Here is a 16376-nt window from a genome sequence, read left to right as displayed (position 1 = left end):
GTTTTGATGCGTAATTTACGATCAAAACAGTTAATTAACTCAACGAGAAACAATACAACTGTCCTTTTTAAATAGTGTGGGTTCCCAATTGAAACTAGATGAAACAGATTTTCGGGAGAGCTGTTAGATTCGAGATAGGCGAAACAGAATAAAAAATATAATCGTTGTTTTAGTTACATTTTCTGTATCATAAATTGTTAACCTAGTTATGTCTTGTTTAACTATATCCCGTCACATCATTACTGTATTCCGCCGCTCTCAAACTCGCTCTTAAAGTACGCACGCGGATGTCTTTGTGTAGGCAGAACTATCATGAAGAGTGTGAAGCTGGTGTTAATAAGCAAATTAACATGGAGCTGTACGCAAGCTATGTTTATATGACTATGGCTTTTCATTTTAATCGTGATGATGTTGCGCTGAACGGTTTTTATAAATTTTTCCTAAACGAGTCGGAAGAAGAGCGACAACATGCTATTAAGGTAGTTTAACAATTTCCAGATAAATTTGGTATAGTTAATGACTTATCAAAACATGCGGGGTGGTCGGATTGTGTTACAAGATATATCGGCACCTCCTCAACTTTCATGGAATTCGGGACTTCATGCTATGCAGGATGCTCTTGATTTAGAAAAGAAGGTCAATCAGAGTCTGATGGATTTACTGGCTGTTGGTGAAAGACACAGAGATACGCACTTTTGCGAATTTATTGGTAGTAAGTTCATTGTCCGGTTTCCTATGGTGGGGTTGTCTCGCGAACCCGATTTACAGGTCACTAGTGATAGCTAGATTAACTTATTGACCCGCTTTGACCACACAGTCAACTTGATTTTTAATCCTGGCCTCTCGAAGCTATGCTGTTGGCTGGTTATTCCGAAACGGAGACGTGTTACTTCATATTAATCATGAGTTTACAACCGAAAAACTACTGTAAGAGTTGGCTTATTCATCTAAGACTACTCAAAATGGATCCGGATGTAATCGAACTCAAGTGGTCGTTTCGTTGACAACATAGTCACGCTACTAAGTCTTCTGGACTACTAACTCAGTTCCCTTTGTGTGGCCCTCAAGGACTGTTTTTCCTAAGGTTAGATGGGTGGAAAGCGATAACAGCCATCTTCTCTATAAAAGCACGTAATGTCACCTCGTCGATACAAAAACTCCAGCAAGTGTGAAGTAAAATCAAGCTACACTAGGGTAGTCTTGTGCATAAATTATGGGATTTTACGAATACTTTATCTCGTCCTGACGGTCAATGCACATACTAGATGCTACGTTGCTTATCAGTAAAGTCGAGCTGTCGCCAGTAGTAACGTTAATGATGACTCCTTGTGTTGCCCGTAGATTTCATTTGAATCCTTAGTATACTACCTATTGTAGCTCACCAGAGTAGTCGGTGACTTAATAGGTTGTCGTCAATATACCATAAGTTTGACCTTAAAACTATTAGATTCCTTTTTTGTCAGTTATATTCTCATTCAGTTATCCACATTATACACAATATCGTTTCTGGTATTTCCTAGATGAATATTTGGAGACTCAGGTACAGTCTATTAAAAAGCTTTCCGATTACATTACTAATCTCAATCGTGTGGGTACTGGTCTTGGAGAATACACATTCGACAAAGAAACTCTACATGGCGAGAGTCAATGATTTTTTGTACCAGCAAATTGTTGTAAACTGTTTTCGACCTACAATCGATTATATTTTGTATAATTTAATGATATTTACTGATTAATTTATGTATTCTGAAGTTAAATGTATTAGGATTTAGATCGTTACCAAGTGAGGTTAATAGTGACTTGTTGTTTATGCTTTGCGTGTGACAAATACTAGTCGGTATTTTCTGAAAAAGTATTTTTAAGCGATCAGTCTTTTTATGTGCTGATGCTTAAGCCACGTGGTTTCGGCAGTATGCCATCTTAGATCCACAGCCTGTTGTTGACCTTAAATATATATTTCTCCATAAATTAACGTAGCTTCTTGCTTAAATAGTATTACTGTTGTTGGTTTGACCAAGGAAATTTTCTCACTACTACTATTAAACATACCTGTTACAAAGAATGTAGGCGATTTATTGATGTATCAAACACCGATTCACAGCTGATGAAAACGATTTCAGAATGTGCAATGTTGTTTATCTCTTTAAATGTCGATAAACACGTAAATTGGCGGTTGATGCTGATTAATCAGCTTTTCACAGTATCAATAGAGTAGCTGCTTTGAATAACATGCAACTCAATTACTGACATGTATTTCGCTTCTTACTCATAATAACATTCCCCTGTGTAATGCGTTTGTTGCTTATTTTAAGCGTTTAATGTGGAGCACGTTAACATGTATTATTAAAATGTATGGATCAAGTTATTATTACTGAACTATACAAAACTTCAGAATACCCACTGTCAAACATTTATGGTTTTCAAATTAGAAATATTCATCTGAATTTAAACTAATAATTTTTGTCGTATTTCAAAAGAGAAAGTTTTGTTGAAGACTTTACCCAGTGTTAGTGAAATGAGTTAACCGTGGAAATGTGATTTCCTTTCTTCGTTACATCATTGTTTCGGAATCACGTTAATGTATAACAAGTGGTGATATTATTTAGCAGGATGCTGACAATATGTCTGATGAATTGACATCTGTGAAAATATCCTACTGTCTAATTCATATCTTTTTAGAAGCAGTATACAGATGGTATGATGTAGCTTGGAATCAACGACGGTGGCGCAAATGTAACTAGAGTTTATTCTGTTCTTAATGCATTAATCTTTTCATTCGTTTATAACGTTATTGTGTTCTAAGTAATCTGTGATTGTGCTAGTAATTCGGGTGGGTTCTATGGTATCTAACGTGACTTAATTAGTATTACTTTAACGAAAGGTAGCGACTGCAAGTACACTATTAGGAAAAGTTACCTAAATATTTACAAACGCTAAATAATGCAACCGATCGCCTGTTCATTTTATTCTGCTCTAATTGATGCCCTTGTTTCAGAAATCAATAGCCCTCACACATATCAAATGAGATTTGTGTGACGCATATGTATTTGGTGCCTCCGTGTACGAATTTTTTATGCGTTCAAATAATAATAATAATAGTACTACAACTAATAGTACCAAGCGATTCAGCATGTCAGGTAGGAGAATTTGATTTATGCTCAAATCGCCATATACTAGTTATTTAGCTGAGGACTACCTACTTTCGGATAATCTTAGCACGAAAAAGCAGATTGCAATCAGTTTCAGGTCGCATCAAATAGTTTTTGGGCACTAATTCTTCAGCTCTAATTGGCTTCAAGTCCGAAGACTGTCTATCGATTTTATAAATTAGTAACATGAAATAATCCGGCCATCGTTAGTACTGATTACTGTGGTGCGTCCTTTGTCCGCTGGTATTATGACAATATCCTTTCTATTTTTGAGTTCTTTCAAGGCCTTTTGTTCTTGCGGAGTCAGTTGGTTGTTTTCCTTTACCTATTGAGTTAGCGGTACTATAGTTTGCCTTATTTCTTGTGTTTCTTCACTGATTCCGGAGGTTTTGAGTGATGACTCTAGTGCTGCGAAGAATTCCAGCTTTCAGGCGTCGCTTGTATTGTAGTTTAGTCCCTTTTGGAGTAGGTGTTCTTCCGTATTTGTTAGTGGTTGTTTTGAGAAATTGATCACGCAGTTGTTTGTGTTTTCTTCCATGGGTGGTTTTGAGATCTTGATTAGTTTTTTCTTTAAGGTGTTTCTTCTTTGTTCTCTGTGTCGTTTGCATGATATCTCGATGGCTGTTGTCAAGATTTTCAAGTGTTCTGACGTGAGTGTCCTTTGTAGCTTCATCTTTTGGTCCTCTATGACGTGTTGGTATTTGCGGATCCTGTAGTGTGCATCCGTTATTATTAGGTGTACCATCATCGTTAGTCCTCTCCTAAGCAATTGAGGGACAGGTGCAACTCGAAGTACTCAAGAAATATAGCGACACGTTAATCGCAATCACAACTACAGGATCGCTCCTAATGGCTCTAACTTTAATAACTTTTATCTCTACCGATCTCGTTCGTGTCTAGGTATGCGAGGGAACTCGTCTCGAAACAAGCTAATAACGTTGATACACGTTAGGCTCCTTAGCATAACCTTAGAGCTCGTGATTGGTTAGGCTTAAAAGCAAATAACTATGCTAGTCCCATACACGTAGTGATCAATAAAGAAGGATAACTGTGGAAACAAACTCTACACCTGAATTTACAAATAAATGAATAATTAGATCAGCATGCACGATTAGTAAGGTTATGTTCAAAAATAACGGATTTATAGTATAAATTTAGTACATTGGGATTATGATTAGAAAACAAGACAAATAGTTGATCAATCAGACGAAAGCTGTAGACCAAAAGGAATAAAAGAAAAGCATAACCTAACTGTTCCTAATTATACAGCGAAACAAGAGTAGCAAGGTCTGTTGCTTTCCCTAATTTTATAACTATATCATTCAGTGGTGTAAACGATTAACTTCAACTGACAAGTCGAAATTTAGAACATTTACTACGGTTATTGAAAGTAAACATGAATATGATATGATGAGATGTGAAAAGTCAAAATTAGATTGATTTACCCATTATAGTTTTACTTCAATAGTACTTCCATTTTCTTTTTAATTCAATGTGATAATTACTCAATGTAGTATGTTTCTGTTTCCCTATGTGACCTTTTCTTATTGTATAATATACGATATTCTTGTATTCAATTGATCTGAACTATGCTCAGCATAATATGTAGCATCTGATTTGTTATAATCCTAAGTATTTTTTTCATCCTAATTATTAATCAAAAAATGGGTGTATGAATCAATCTATAAATGAATATATTTCCAACTAGTCGTGGTTGTTCGTGCTTCTGGTTACTTGTGGAATATATTTCTCTCTTCCGAATTTGAACTTCTCTCAAGTTAGCTGGACTGGGACGCGTCGAAATAGCTAGATTATCTGTCATTGTGTCACAGAGTCTTCGTTCCATTCTCAGATTAGGTGAACGTGTAATCCTTAAATGCCCTGGTACGACTGAGAGTGGGGAGAGTCCACTCTGCCTCTCGAAATGCTCTCACATGACCACACGTATATAGCCTCTGCCAAGGAAGTCCTACTCATTGCTTTCTCGTGGCAGGGGTGTTGTTTACGAAATTGAGAGGACGAAAAGCGGATGTCTGGCGCTTTAACCGGGTTGGTGGACACGGAGAGTCGGTAAACCCTGATTTAGAACAAATGTTGCACATGGGCTAGCTTCAGGATCTTAAAGGAAGAAATGATGTGTGAACCAATTATTGGTCACCGACTACCATGGGACTGCATCTCCTTACGATGCTCCACTGCCTTGGGGATCAGACCTTTAGGTCGAAGGCCCCAGGTGTGGCCTTCTAAGAAAACCACCTGCTTCGGTTTGTGCACCCGGGCAGTATCACTGCCCTCACACAAATCAAATGAGATTTGTGTGGCGCATGTGTATCTGATGCCCCCCTGTATCAATATCTGTGTTCAAGTAAATAAATATAGAATGATAAGTCTATATTTACGTAATTTTGCTTTAAAAGCGAAACTGTATGATGTAAACGGCCGTTATAGAGAATTCTAGAAATATATGCTTTTTCATCCCAGCTGGTTACCAATGAAATACTTTTACTTACGTCTGTTACCCCTCATGGGCAATCCTCTCCAGTTGCTATTCTTTCTTTTCATGTCTGCTCCCAATTTTCGGTGCAGTATGTTCTTCGGTTTTTCTCTTCTCCGTTTCCCTTCAGGATTCCAAATTAGTTTTTGCTTCGTGATGCAGTTTGATGATTTCCTCAATGTTTGTCTTATCCACTTCCAACGTCGTTTCCTAATTTCTTCTCCAACTGTAACCTGGCTAGTTATCTCCCATAGTATGTTGTGGCCGATGGTATCCGCTTAACGGATATTGAGTATCTCGTGTAAACAATTGTTTATAAATACTTGTACCTTTTTGATGATGGTTGTGGTAATTCTCCAATTTTCCGCTCCGTACTGTAGGACTGTCTTGAAGTTCGCATTGAAAATTCTGCCATGATGAAAAACTAATTGAAAAGAAGTTTCTTCGCTCGATTCGTTCTTTCCTTAGTTGTGACTTTGATATCGGTTGACAGTTGTTCTGAGTCCCTTATCAATCAGTCAGTCAGCTACAACGTAGTGCCAGGCATATATATGCATCGGTCCATATATTCTTCAACTGTAGGATGTAGTGTCAGTTATTATGGCAAGCCCATGTACCTTATTCTAACTTCCGGACATCCTATTTTATTCATTTTACTTGAGCCATATTTTGACCTTGTCAATTATTCGCTTGTCAGTCTTGATTGTTTTTTTATATGAGCGTATATGAGTGTACACTTCATGTCCCATGATTCATTGTATGTCTGTAGCTTATTTTGTTTGACTATAAATACTGAGTAACGCTTAATTAAAAATGGAGTTGGCTTCCCAGCCATCTTCCCTGCGCGTCATTTTGCTCTGTTCTATTACATTCACTTTACATATAAAGTATATGGGAGTTGGCTTCCCAGCCATCTTCCATACGTGTCATTTTTGCTTTGCTGTGCTTCGTTCGCTTCATGTACGAAATATATGTATTCTCAAGTCAATTCTCGTTATTCGACTTATTTAATTCCGTTATTGGATAACGCGACTCAAGTCGATGAAGATATACGAGAATAGGTGATAAAAATCATTCGTACAATGTAAATGGAGTCAGATCAATGGGCTACTAAAAGGAATGCGACCCTTACTTTGCCAATCCTTGGCCTTTACGTCTGCATCAGATCCTCATTGTTCATCGATGATGCTATTCAGATACGTGAAATATCCCACCTCTTGTAGAGCTTCCTCATCAAGTGACTGGTTTGGTATTCTCCGTGTTGTATTTGAGGATCTCGCTTGTTCCCTTGAATACGTTGAGGCCTACTGATGCAAGGGCTGCTGCTACACTGTATTGACCTACATTTGTTGGTGTGCCTTGTTCGGCTGTTGTCAATTGCTGTCTTGTCCACGGATTCGATAGAGACCCGGCTCAGAACCCCCTGACACGTTGAGGTTAGTGCTTGTTTGATACCTTTACAGTTGTCCTCCATAGTAGTTTCTTCTTTAAGTAGATCCTGTGAGGCTTGGAACCTGTTGTTGACAGTTATCTTGAATTCGTTGAGTCTGTTAGTATCTCGAAGGAAGGCTGTATTGAACCTATGTAGTGCTGCTTGTTCAGTTGCCAAGTGCTCTCTTTAGCTTCAGTTTCATCTTAGCAACCCCCGGGTGGTGGTTCGAAGCTATGTCAGCTCTTCTGGTTTTCACGTCTCCCATCGACCTTGTGAATTTCTTACTGATGCAAGTATGATCTACTTGGTTCTTCGTGGTGTGGTCCGATGAGACCCATGTAGCTTTGTGTATGCGTTTGTGTGGAAATATTCTGCCGCCTATAACCAATTTGTTGAATGAGAATTCTCCTAGTCCATGTCGTCCCATTATATCTGCATAACCGTTGCTTCACATTCCGACTTTCACGTATAGAGCATTTTCCTCTTCGTGATCGGATTTCATCAGCATTTCTCCCGTACTTGACCTTTTCTGTCCATCTAGGGTTAAATGGGTTTTACTGATCCCGAGAACCCCCAAGTTGTATCTCCTCATTTCTGTTGCTATTTTACTAGTCCTCTCGGTCTCCCACATTGTCCGGAAGTTCTGTGTGCCTATAAAATCGTTGCTCTGATTGTTAGAAGGGGCATCGATCTCGTGACTTCCGAAGAATTACGACTTTCACCATGAGGCGTCATAATTCTTCCTTCAACTCCTATGGCAGAGTTGAAATCGCTTGTTCTGATTAATGTTTTTATTAGCAAGTTTGTTTTCTATAAGATAGAGTTGCCAACCCCATGCCCAACCCTCCTCCTTCACCCCACTTGGGACTGGCAGTAGCTTTACGAAAGCTACAGGCAGAGTTTGCCAATAATATAGTCATCAATAATTCCTATTCTTGAAGAATTGTATGCCTAAATTGACAGGATCAATTAAATCAGATGAATAGTTCAAAACCTCTAAGTAACATAAATATGGTTGATAAGCATTTCAGTGCAACTCTAAACAATGATAGTAAAATGAAAAAAAATATGCTAATATTTTCATGAGATTATCAGAAGGGGGGTTTTATGGAGATTCTGGTAAATTTATAGTTGAATTCATAAGTCAATTAAAACTATCAGTATAGAGTTGTAGAGATTATTAAGTTTTTGATTGAGATCATGAACTGATTGATATTAGATCACTTTTAAAAATCTGTAAGCACTGGACGATTGTTTCGTTCTATTATGGGACTCCTCAGCAATTCGCATTAACGCATCTCGATCACAGCATTCGAACTCAGTAAAGTTGAAGAATTTGCCATGAATGAACTAAATGCAAATCGCTTATTTAGAAAAAGTTCAGAATGAAGATTTATGAATATCAGAAATGTTCCCGTATTTCACAACAATAATAATAATTTTCACAGATTGAAATCATGAGTCAGTTGAAGCTAGACCACCATTGAAAACCTGGAAGCACTGGACGGCCGTTTCGTCCTAGTATGGGACTCCTCAGCAGTGCGCATCCTGGAGTTCTAGTGGGAAGCCGTTACCAGTGGAGTACAACCGGGTCTGTTGTGAGATATCAGCTCACTGAAGATAATGGTATATGGTGGCGCAACTTCGTGGATTGATTGAAGTTAGACATTAACACCGTTAGATGCCGGCTCAGTGGTCTAATGGTTAAATGCTCGCGCGCGAAACCAGTAGGTCCTGGGTTCGAATCCCGCGGGGTGTGGGACCGTGGATGCGCACTGCTGAGGAGTCCCACACTAAGACGAAACGGCCGTCCAGTGCTTCCACGTATTCAATGGTGGTCTAGCTTCAACTGACTTATGATTTCAATCTGTGAAAATTTCTAAAATCTCAACAAACTCCTTCTGATATTAATGTTGACTAGTTTAATGATGATGAATCTATATAATATGAGACTTATTATTTAATGCTACATTTTAATCAACTGAAGAAGCAACAGTCTCCAGTTGAATTGTATCATAAATGAAACAATGAGAATAAACAACAAATAAACAGAACAAAATGTAAAGGAATATGTTTTTACTTGAATCTCTATATCATATATATATATAGTATAGTACAATTTTAGCTTTCTTTATTCAATGCAATACTTTCTAATGATTTGATCAGTGCATGACGAGCTAAACAGAAATAAAAAGGACAAGTGCAATACAAATAATGATCATCATCATCATCATCATAAAATCAATATATTAAAAATCAATAAACGATTGGAAATTGTAATCATGTATACAATAAAAACAAAATAGAATATCAATATTAGAATAATTAAATGAATCTAATTATATAAAGAATGGTAAAATTTTACGAGTTGCTAGGTCCCGACAAGAATAATGAATGGTAACTGGTGGAATCTATTTCTGGACTAATACTATACGTATATTCTTATCGTATAATTGTTAAACAATTAAACTATTCATATTCATGTCTCTCTTATCATAAGCTTTATTTTGACCAATGATTATATGATTTACCATTCTTGAGTTATGCCCCTGTCTATCGATTACTACCTCCCTTATTCACAGCCACTTTTGGTCAGATCTTGTACAAATGTTGTTTTCTATTTTCTGGTACGTTGCGGTTTGTTTGTTTGGTGTATATATACTCAGTATGCTTGAAATAAACGATTCATATTGCAGAGGCTGAGATTGGTGTTCCGGATTTAACTGGCCTAGGTTAGGCGGGAAGCAGGATCGATAAGGACTGTAGACTGCTCGTACAAGTTTTATGCATCATTAGTCCAGTCGATAATTCACTGTTCTCTGATTGGCGGTATCATTACGTTATATATTAACAGGGTACACAGATTAAAAGTTATAATACGGGTAGTTACTATTTTTATTTAATTTTCAAAGAGAAATATGAGAATTTATAAGATTTGAATCGACAATTGTATCTTTGTGCTAATGTGGTATGGCAACTTGAACTGATGTATATACATACATATGAAGTTCTATGTTGTTGCTGACTGACTGATCTATGGTGTATGCACGTATTTGTTGTACATGGCACTAATAGTTTGTGAAGTTCAACAATAAGCATTGATAATTGAGTAGTATTAATCATAATGATATGGGAGTGCTGGTAGTTGATAATAATTTGGTGAGATGTAAGGATAATTATGCTAATTCGGAAATTTACAAGTTAAAACTACGTGAGATGATTAGTGATGGTACCATTTCGTACAGCAAGATCGCATTAATAATAATAAAATCATTTCCATTTTATTCAATAAGCAGAAATAAGTGAATAGAGTGTATAAATAAATAACTACGAAGTTCTGAAACTACCAATCCAATTTTACAGCAAACATGTCTGTTAATATCAGAAGGGATTTTTGTGCATATTATAGTAATTTCAATAGTTGAGATCACAAGTCATGAGCAGTGACCAGTGGAGTTCAGTCGAGTCACTCATTGTAGACAAAGGTGGATGTGCCGCTTAATTTCGTGGATTAGTTGAAGTTAGACATTAACACCGTTGGATGCCGGCTCAGTGGTCTAGAGGTTAAGCGCTTGCGTGCGAGACCGATAGATTTCGGGTTCGAATCTCACAGGGGGCGGGATCGTGAATGCGCACTGTTGAGGAGTTCCACAATAGGACAAAACGGCCATCCAGTGCTTCCAGGTTTTCCATGGTGGTCTACCTCCAATCGACTCATGATCTCAAGTATTGAAAAACTGTTGGTTCCATAAAATGTGAAATTAAGTATGGCGACTAATTGAAATAAATTAGTATTTCTGTTCGGGATCGAACTTAGCTGGAAGACGAACATCCTATATCTTATTTTGGAAAAATCTCTTCGGCAATGAATACCCATGACCCAAAGCAACACAAAGCTTACAAGCTTTAAGTTCCTAAGCAAAAACATGAGGTACTTATATCATATTCCTAACTTTTGCCAATCTACGATACAGCTTGACCATCATAAAAAAATCATTGATCACTTTCATGTGAGGTTGCGGATACGTATTGCCGATTTTTATGACAGAACGTAATGTCTTGATCGTGGTATTCCAGCTTGCCTATTGTGATGGTTCAACTGATCTACATTGGCTGAAAAACTCCCATGCCATGCTTTATTTGCCGACGTGGAGGACTGGTTGATTAAAGCTGAGAAGTGGTCAGCTCATAGCATAATACTAGGGTACGAATGAAAGCTGTGTGAGGCTGGCATCTGTCAGTCTATCACGACCTACTGCTTGCAATCTGAGAGGTACTTTAACTTAGTGGTTTTAGACGTTATGAGATATGGTTCAGTAGAGAAAGCGACAGTGATCACACTGTAATTTTCGTTTAAATGTGAGAACTAATTGAAAGGATATTCTCTGACTGTATTTTTTAATATTGAACTGTTTCTCGTAGTACATACTATTCAACTACTTTTGTACATTTAATTATATTAATGTTGACTAAACACATTTGAATCTACCATAAAGACAATGAAATAAATTTTTGGGGTTGTTCACTTTGTTTGTCAATTATTCATCTGTTTGAACATATAAATATTGGTATAAAGAGGCACCGAATACATATGCGCCGCACAAGTCAATTGATTTGTGTGTGGGCTATGATAGTGTACGGGTACCCAAACCGAAGCAGGCAGTTTTCTTAGGGAGCCACAAACGGAGCCCATGTGTACTGTTGGTTTTCCAATTACTCTAAGTGAATCTTCCATATCCATCAACTCGGTTAAAGCGCCGGATATTCGTTTTTCATCCTCGCGCTTTCGTGAACAACATACTTGGTGCGAGAAAGCAGTGAGTAGGATTTCACTGGTAGTGGATGTATGCATGTGGTCATGTGAGAGTATTTGAAAAGGGAGAGATGACTCTCCGCCGTACCAGGGTATTTGAAGGCCTATTCTGTACTAAATGTATACTATACTACTAAATAATGGTAGTAACTAATTAACTCACTGGATTCAACAATTTTACTCTTCAATAATTGATCATTCATTTGATTATTAACAGTTTCATCATTGTTATTATCATGAATGATGGCATCGATTTCTTTAATCAATTCTAATTCTTCTTTATCCCAGAAATCATTCAATATTTTTCGATGATCATATTTTATTGGAGAATTATTCAATGAATTAGTATAATTTACATCCCATTTTACACCACGATGCATTTCCCAACATAGTTCTTCAATTCCACCATAAATAAGCTAAAAGGAAACGAGGTTATATGATATAAATAAATGAATAATACACTGAAATATTAAGTCTGTACATTAGTGGAATAAAAATAGAGCTACTATTCAATAATTCTAAGCAAAGATGGATAGTAGCTAACAGTGGAATCCAGGATTCGCCTGCATCCTAGAATGAACGTCAACTCTAAGATGTAGGTACATTCATCTGATGAAACACAAGTAGAACGAGACGCGCGTCAAACTGGATTCCACTGCTAGCCACTATCCATCTTTGCTTAAAATGCTTGTAAATTAAGGCAATATTGAAGCGATACGCACAGTATGCATATATGCCAATAAGAGACTGATCAATTGCAGTCCTAAACATTAATGGGACGATTCAAGGAACCAATACCAAGTGATTTTTTTACTATTCAATATATGTATATCCATGGTAAGGATTAAATTCGTGATACTAAACTCTGTAATGATAATAAATAAGGAGATGATTAAACCATATTGTACTGTTCATAGAATCAGAATAAATCAGTGACATATAGAATGGTTTAATTTAGAGTTTGAGTTCACTACAGACACATCTTACTCACTGGGAGTATCATGGTGGTGTATGCTACTAAAGTTGACAGATATAAGTAGCGTGTAAAACTAATCAGAAGTGGAATGATGAGGATACACTTATACTGATATAATGTTGTTGTAACAAACATTGGTATTGTTTACTTGAATCTTCCGATTGATGTTTAGCACTGCTAAACAGTTGATCAATCTCTTATTGGCATATGTGCATACTGTGCGTATTGCAGTGATATTACCTTAGTTCATAAGCAGTATGAACAAAGATGGATAATGGTTAACAGTGGTATTTAGGACGTGCGTTTTGTCCTATTTGGGATGTACCTGAATCTTAGAGTTGATGTTCACTCTGGGACTCGAACTCAGTACCGTTCGCTTCAAACACCATCCCGTTATCCATTCACCTAGCTATTGAGTCCTGATAGCTACTTACTTGTGCAATAGGCTGAAGTTTTAAATTCACTTGGTATTGTTTTACTTGGATCTTTACATTGATGTTTAGCACTGCAATGGATCGTTTAATATAGAACTAATCTGAATTTCACTATAGTTATAATACACAAATTTTCTGTTAAGACAGTATATTGGGAAGAAATTGAATACGGAAAATTATTCTGTTTTAGTCACTGGCTACCATGTAGTTGTATCTCCTAACATTATTTAAAATGCCTTTTGATTTTGATCATTGAGTTCAAGTCTCTGATGAAGTGGTTCCTATAAGAAAGAAAACCATCTATAACACAGTTTGAGGTTTCTGAACAGTATCCAAAGCCCTCTTACCAATGAATAACTAATCTCCTTATACATTAAACTCTGTTAATCATATAAACATTAAGACTTCATTCATTCTAGTAAAGGCTTCATTAAAGTAAACCTTTATTAATATACATATGATTATCCCGACCGTTGTTGCTACCTTGACGTGGTGGTCGGGCTTGCCTATCGTGATGAAGCAACCGAGCTATACTGGCTGGAACAACCGTTCCTCAAGGTCCTACCATGTCAGACAGGTCGGTTGAAGAGCGGTAAGACTAAAAGCAACAAACCCAAGGTCCGAAGGCGAAGTCGTACTGCTGACTGTACAGAGGTGTGACAGCAGTAAGGTGTTTCCTTCAGACAATCAGCATGACAGCGATGCTATCTTCCCACAAATAGGGGTGGGGTTAGAATACGTCGACCCTAGAAATGCACACCTCGCCTTATCCCACGGATATCCGTCTCCGGCGGTAAAGTCTCAACAAGTACGGAGCTAACACAAAAATTACCCATAAAAAGATCGTATGTGACCGACCTCAAACAGTTGCCCCTTGGACACTGCGGTCACGTTCTCAGGTCATTAAGACCACACCTCTAATCCAATTTCCTTTTCAGATACTTTTCCAGAAGAACTCTTCCACGATGTGGGCAACCGGGAAGTGACACCAGCCCTCATACCTCTAACAACACTCAAGATTGACTGACATATGATTATAAAAAAAACAAACAAACAAACAAACAAAAACAACAATACTTACAGAGATATCAAATGCAAAACAATCAACTTCTGATATTTTATCATCGGGGAAACTTGGTAAATTTAATTTAGTTAATAATCTATCACTTTGATAATGATCATCATGTTGATTTGATGAATGATTAACACGATTATTATGATGTAATAAATGATTAAATGATGTAATTTCAATAAAAGAAATCTCATTTAATTGTTGATAAGTATCATTATCTTTGAATGAGGATTTCATTTTTAAACCTTTACGTTTAGTAGTACTAAATGAAATGGAATAATACAACAACACCGAAAAGGGAAAAACAAACAAACAAACAAACAAACAATGAATGAATGAATTGATTAGGAAAACAATTTGAATAATAAAATAATCTTGTAAATAGATAGAATAATTTTTGATGAACGTTTGTTCTCTGGACTGTTCCATGGGTAAAATATCCAGGCTTAGAGAATAAAACTTCATCGAAATCATCCATTTGAACGACAAATCTTCTCCATCATCTTAGAATAATATTTGAATTGAGATCATAGTCAGTCAGTAACAACGTAGAACTTCGTACGTACGTACATCAGTTCGAGTTGCCACACCACATTAGCACAGAGATGCAGTGGTCGATTCAAATCCCGTAGTGGTAGAGGTAGCAAGAGTATAAGCAGTAATCGGGAAGATTAGGGTTTGGAGATGTTATTTAAAGAGTATAATCCAGTGAAAGAAATTTGGAAAGAGGAATAAAGGGATATGAAGAATTCAGAAGATTAGAATTTGGGAGAACACAGAGAGTGGATGCACCTGTGCCATTGCAAACGATTTTGAGCCATGTCATTCAAGGTCTCTAACCATCGGTTGCTGTCATCTCGCGGTCCCCAACCAGGTAGTCTACACCTACCAACATGACTCTAACTGAGATCATAACCACTAACCAAGCGCATAGTTAATGTATGAAATTATTCACTTGAAATAAGTCTCATTTTAATGTAATGTGTATAATGCTTTATAAAAAGATGAATAAGTGGATAGGATATATATTATGGAAATCATCAAACTGTATTTTATGAGGTAAGCCCAAAGTTGGAATCTTGAAGGGAAGCGGAAAAGAGGAAGGTCAAACAACACATTACGTCGGGAAATAGAAGTAGATATAAAAAGGAAGAATAACAACTGGAAAGGACTGCCCAGGATAGAGTTGGATTGAGAATGCTGATGGGTGACCTCTATGAAGAGTAAGAGGCGTAAGTAAGTAAGTTCTGCACACATACATAACATAAACTTGCGATTATACGTTAACCTTACAAGTCCAGAACTAATAAAAGAAGTCATACCTAGTAATGTGCAATAAATGGGTGATTAAGCTATAAAGAAGAAGAAGAAGAACGCTGCCATCCTGTTGTAAAATCTGCCATAAAGATCGTTACCATCCTCCTTTATGCTGAGTCCGATTTTATGAACTGAACAAATTGAGTGCATTAATCGCTTACATCACGTATCTTGGGAGTTTTATTAGAGGCTTGATGAAATAGTTGTTGATGTAATATTGAAATAGATAAAGTTACTAAACGTTTGCTTGACCTTTTTACAAAGAACTTTCACCTATACTTAACGAAAGATATCTGTCTATCTACTCAGAAACGACTATAATGACCAGTAATTCATTTTGTTTTACTTTACGGCTTTGAAACATGAATAATGGGAGAAAACGCTTGTAAATTGTATTTAATTATTGTTATCTTCAAAATACTTCAAGTGTATAGTAGAACCACAATTAGAATAAAGCTAAATAATGCGTTTTAAATCTAGATGGTTAGGGCATGCATAACTTTTATCTAGATATCATTTATCAGAATGCAATATTCTAGTTGTAATAGGATTAAACTGTAAAAGAGATAACGTTGGTTAAAAGTATTAAGAGATGGGATCAGTTCATGGAATCATTATTAAGCTAAATGGCTTCGGAAATTACAGTTTCTGTGTTCAGTGTTCCCATGGTAATTAGATTTTATGATTTG

General features: G+C 36.8%; 2 protein-coding genes across 3 annotated transcripts in view; one reads left to right on the top strand and one right to left on the bottom strand.

The window, feature by feature from the left end:
* Positions 1 to 60: 60 nt before the first annotated feature.
* Positions 61 to 2985, top strand: FTH1_1 (fts3-like protein). Its single transcript, XM_051210160.1, has 3 exons — positions 61 to 479; positions 514 to 712; positions 1521 to 2985. The coding sequence occupies exons 1-3, from the start codon at positions 288 to 290 to the stop codon at positions 1649 to 1651; spliced, it is 522 nt and encodes a 173-aa protein (XP_051072901.1). The 5' UTR covers positions 61 to 287; the 3' UTR covers positions 1652 to 2985.
* A 6088-nt stretch (positions 2986 to 9073) lies between these two features.
* Positions 9074 to 16376, bottom strand: part of MS3_00002458 (uncharacterized protein) — a gene marked incomplete at its 5' end in the record, with an annotated part of 72000 nt that continues 64697 nt past the window's right edge. For both annotated transcript variants that reach the window (XM_051210060.1, XM_051210059.1), the window contains 3 exons: positions 9074 to 9252; positions 12052 to 12304; positions 14380 to 14632. In XM_051210060.1, coding sequence (XP_051072900.1) covers positions 9197 to 9252; positions 12052 to 12304; positions 14380 to 14632 — 562 coding nt within the window. In that variant the 3' untranslated portion in view covers positions 9074 to 9196. The remainder of the gene's footprint in view (positions 9253 to 12051; positions 12305 to 14379; positions 14633 to 16376) is intronic.

This window comes from Schistosoma haematobium, chromosome 1 (assembly GCF_000699445.3).
Source record: "Schistosoma haematobium chromosome 1, whole genome shotgun sequence".
Classification (NCBI taxonomy): domain Eukaryota; kingdom Metazoa; phylum Platyhelminthes; class Trematoda; order Strigeidida; family Schistosomatidae; genus Schistosoma; species Schistosoma haematobium.
This window is presented reverse-complemented; position numbering and strand designations above follow the sequence as displayed.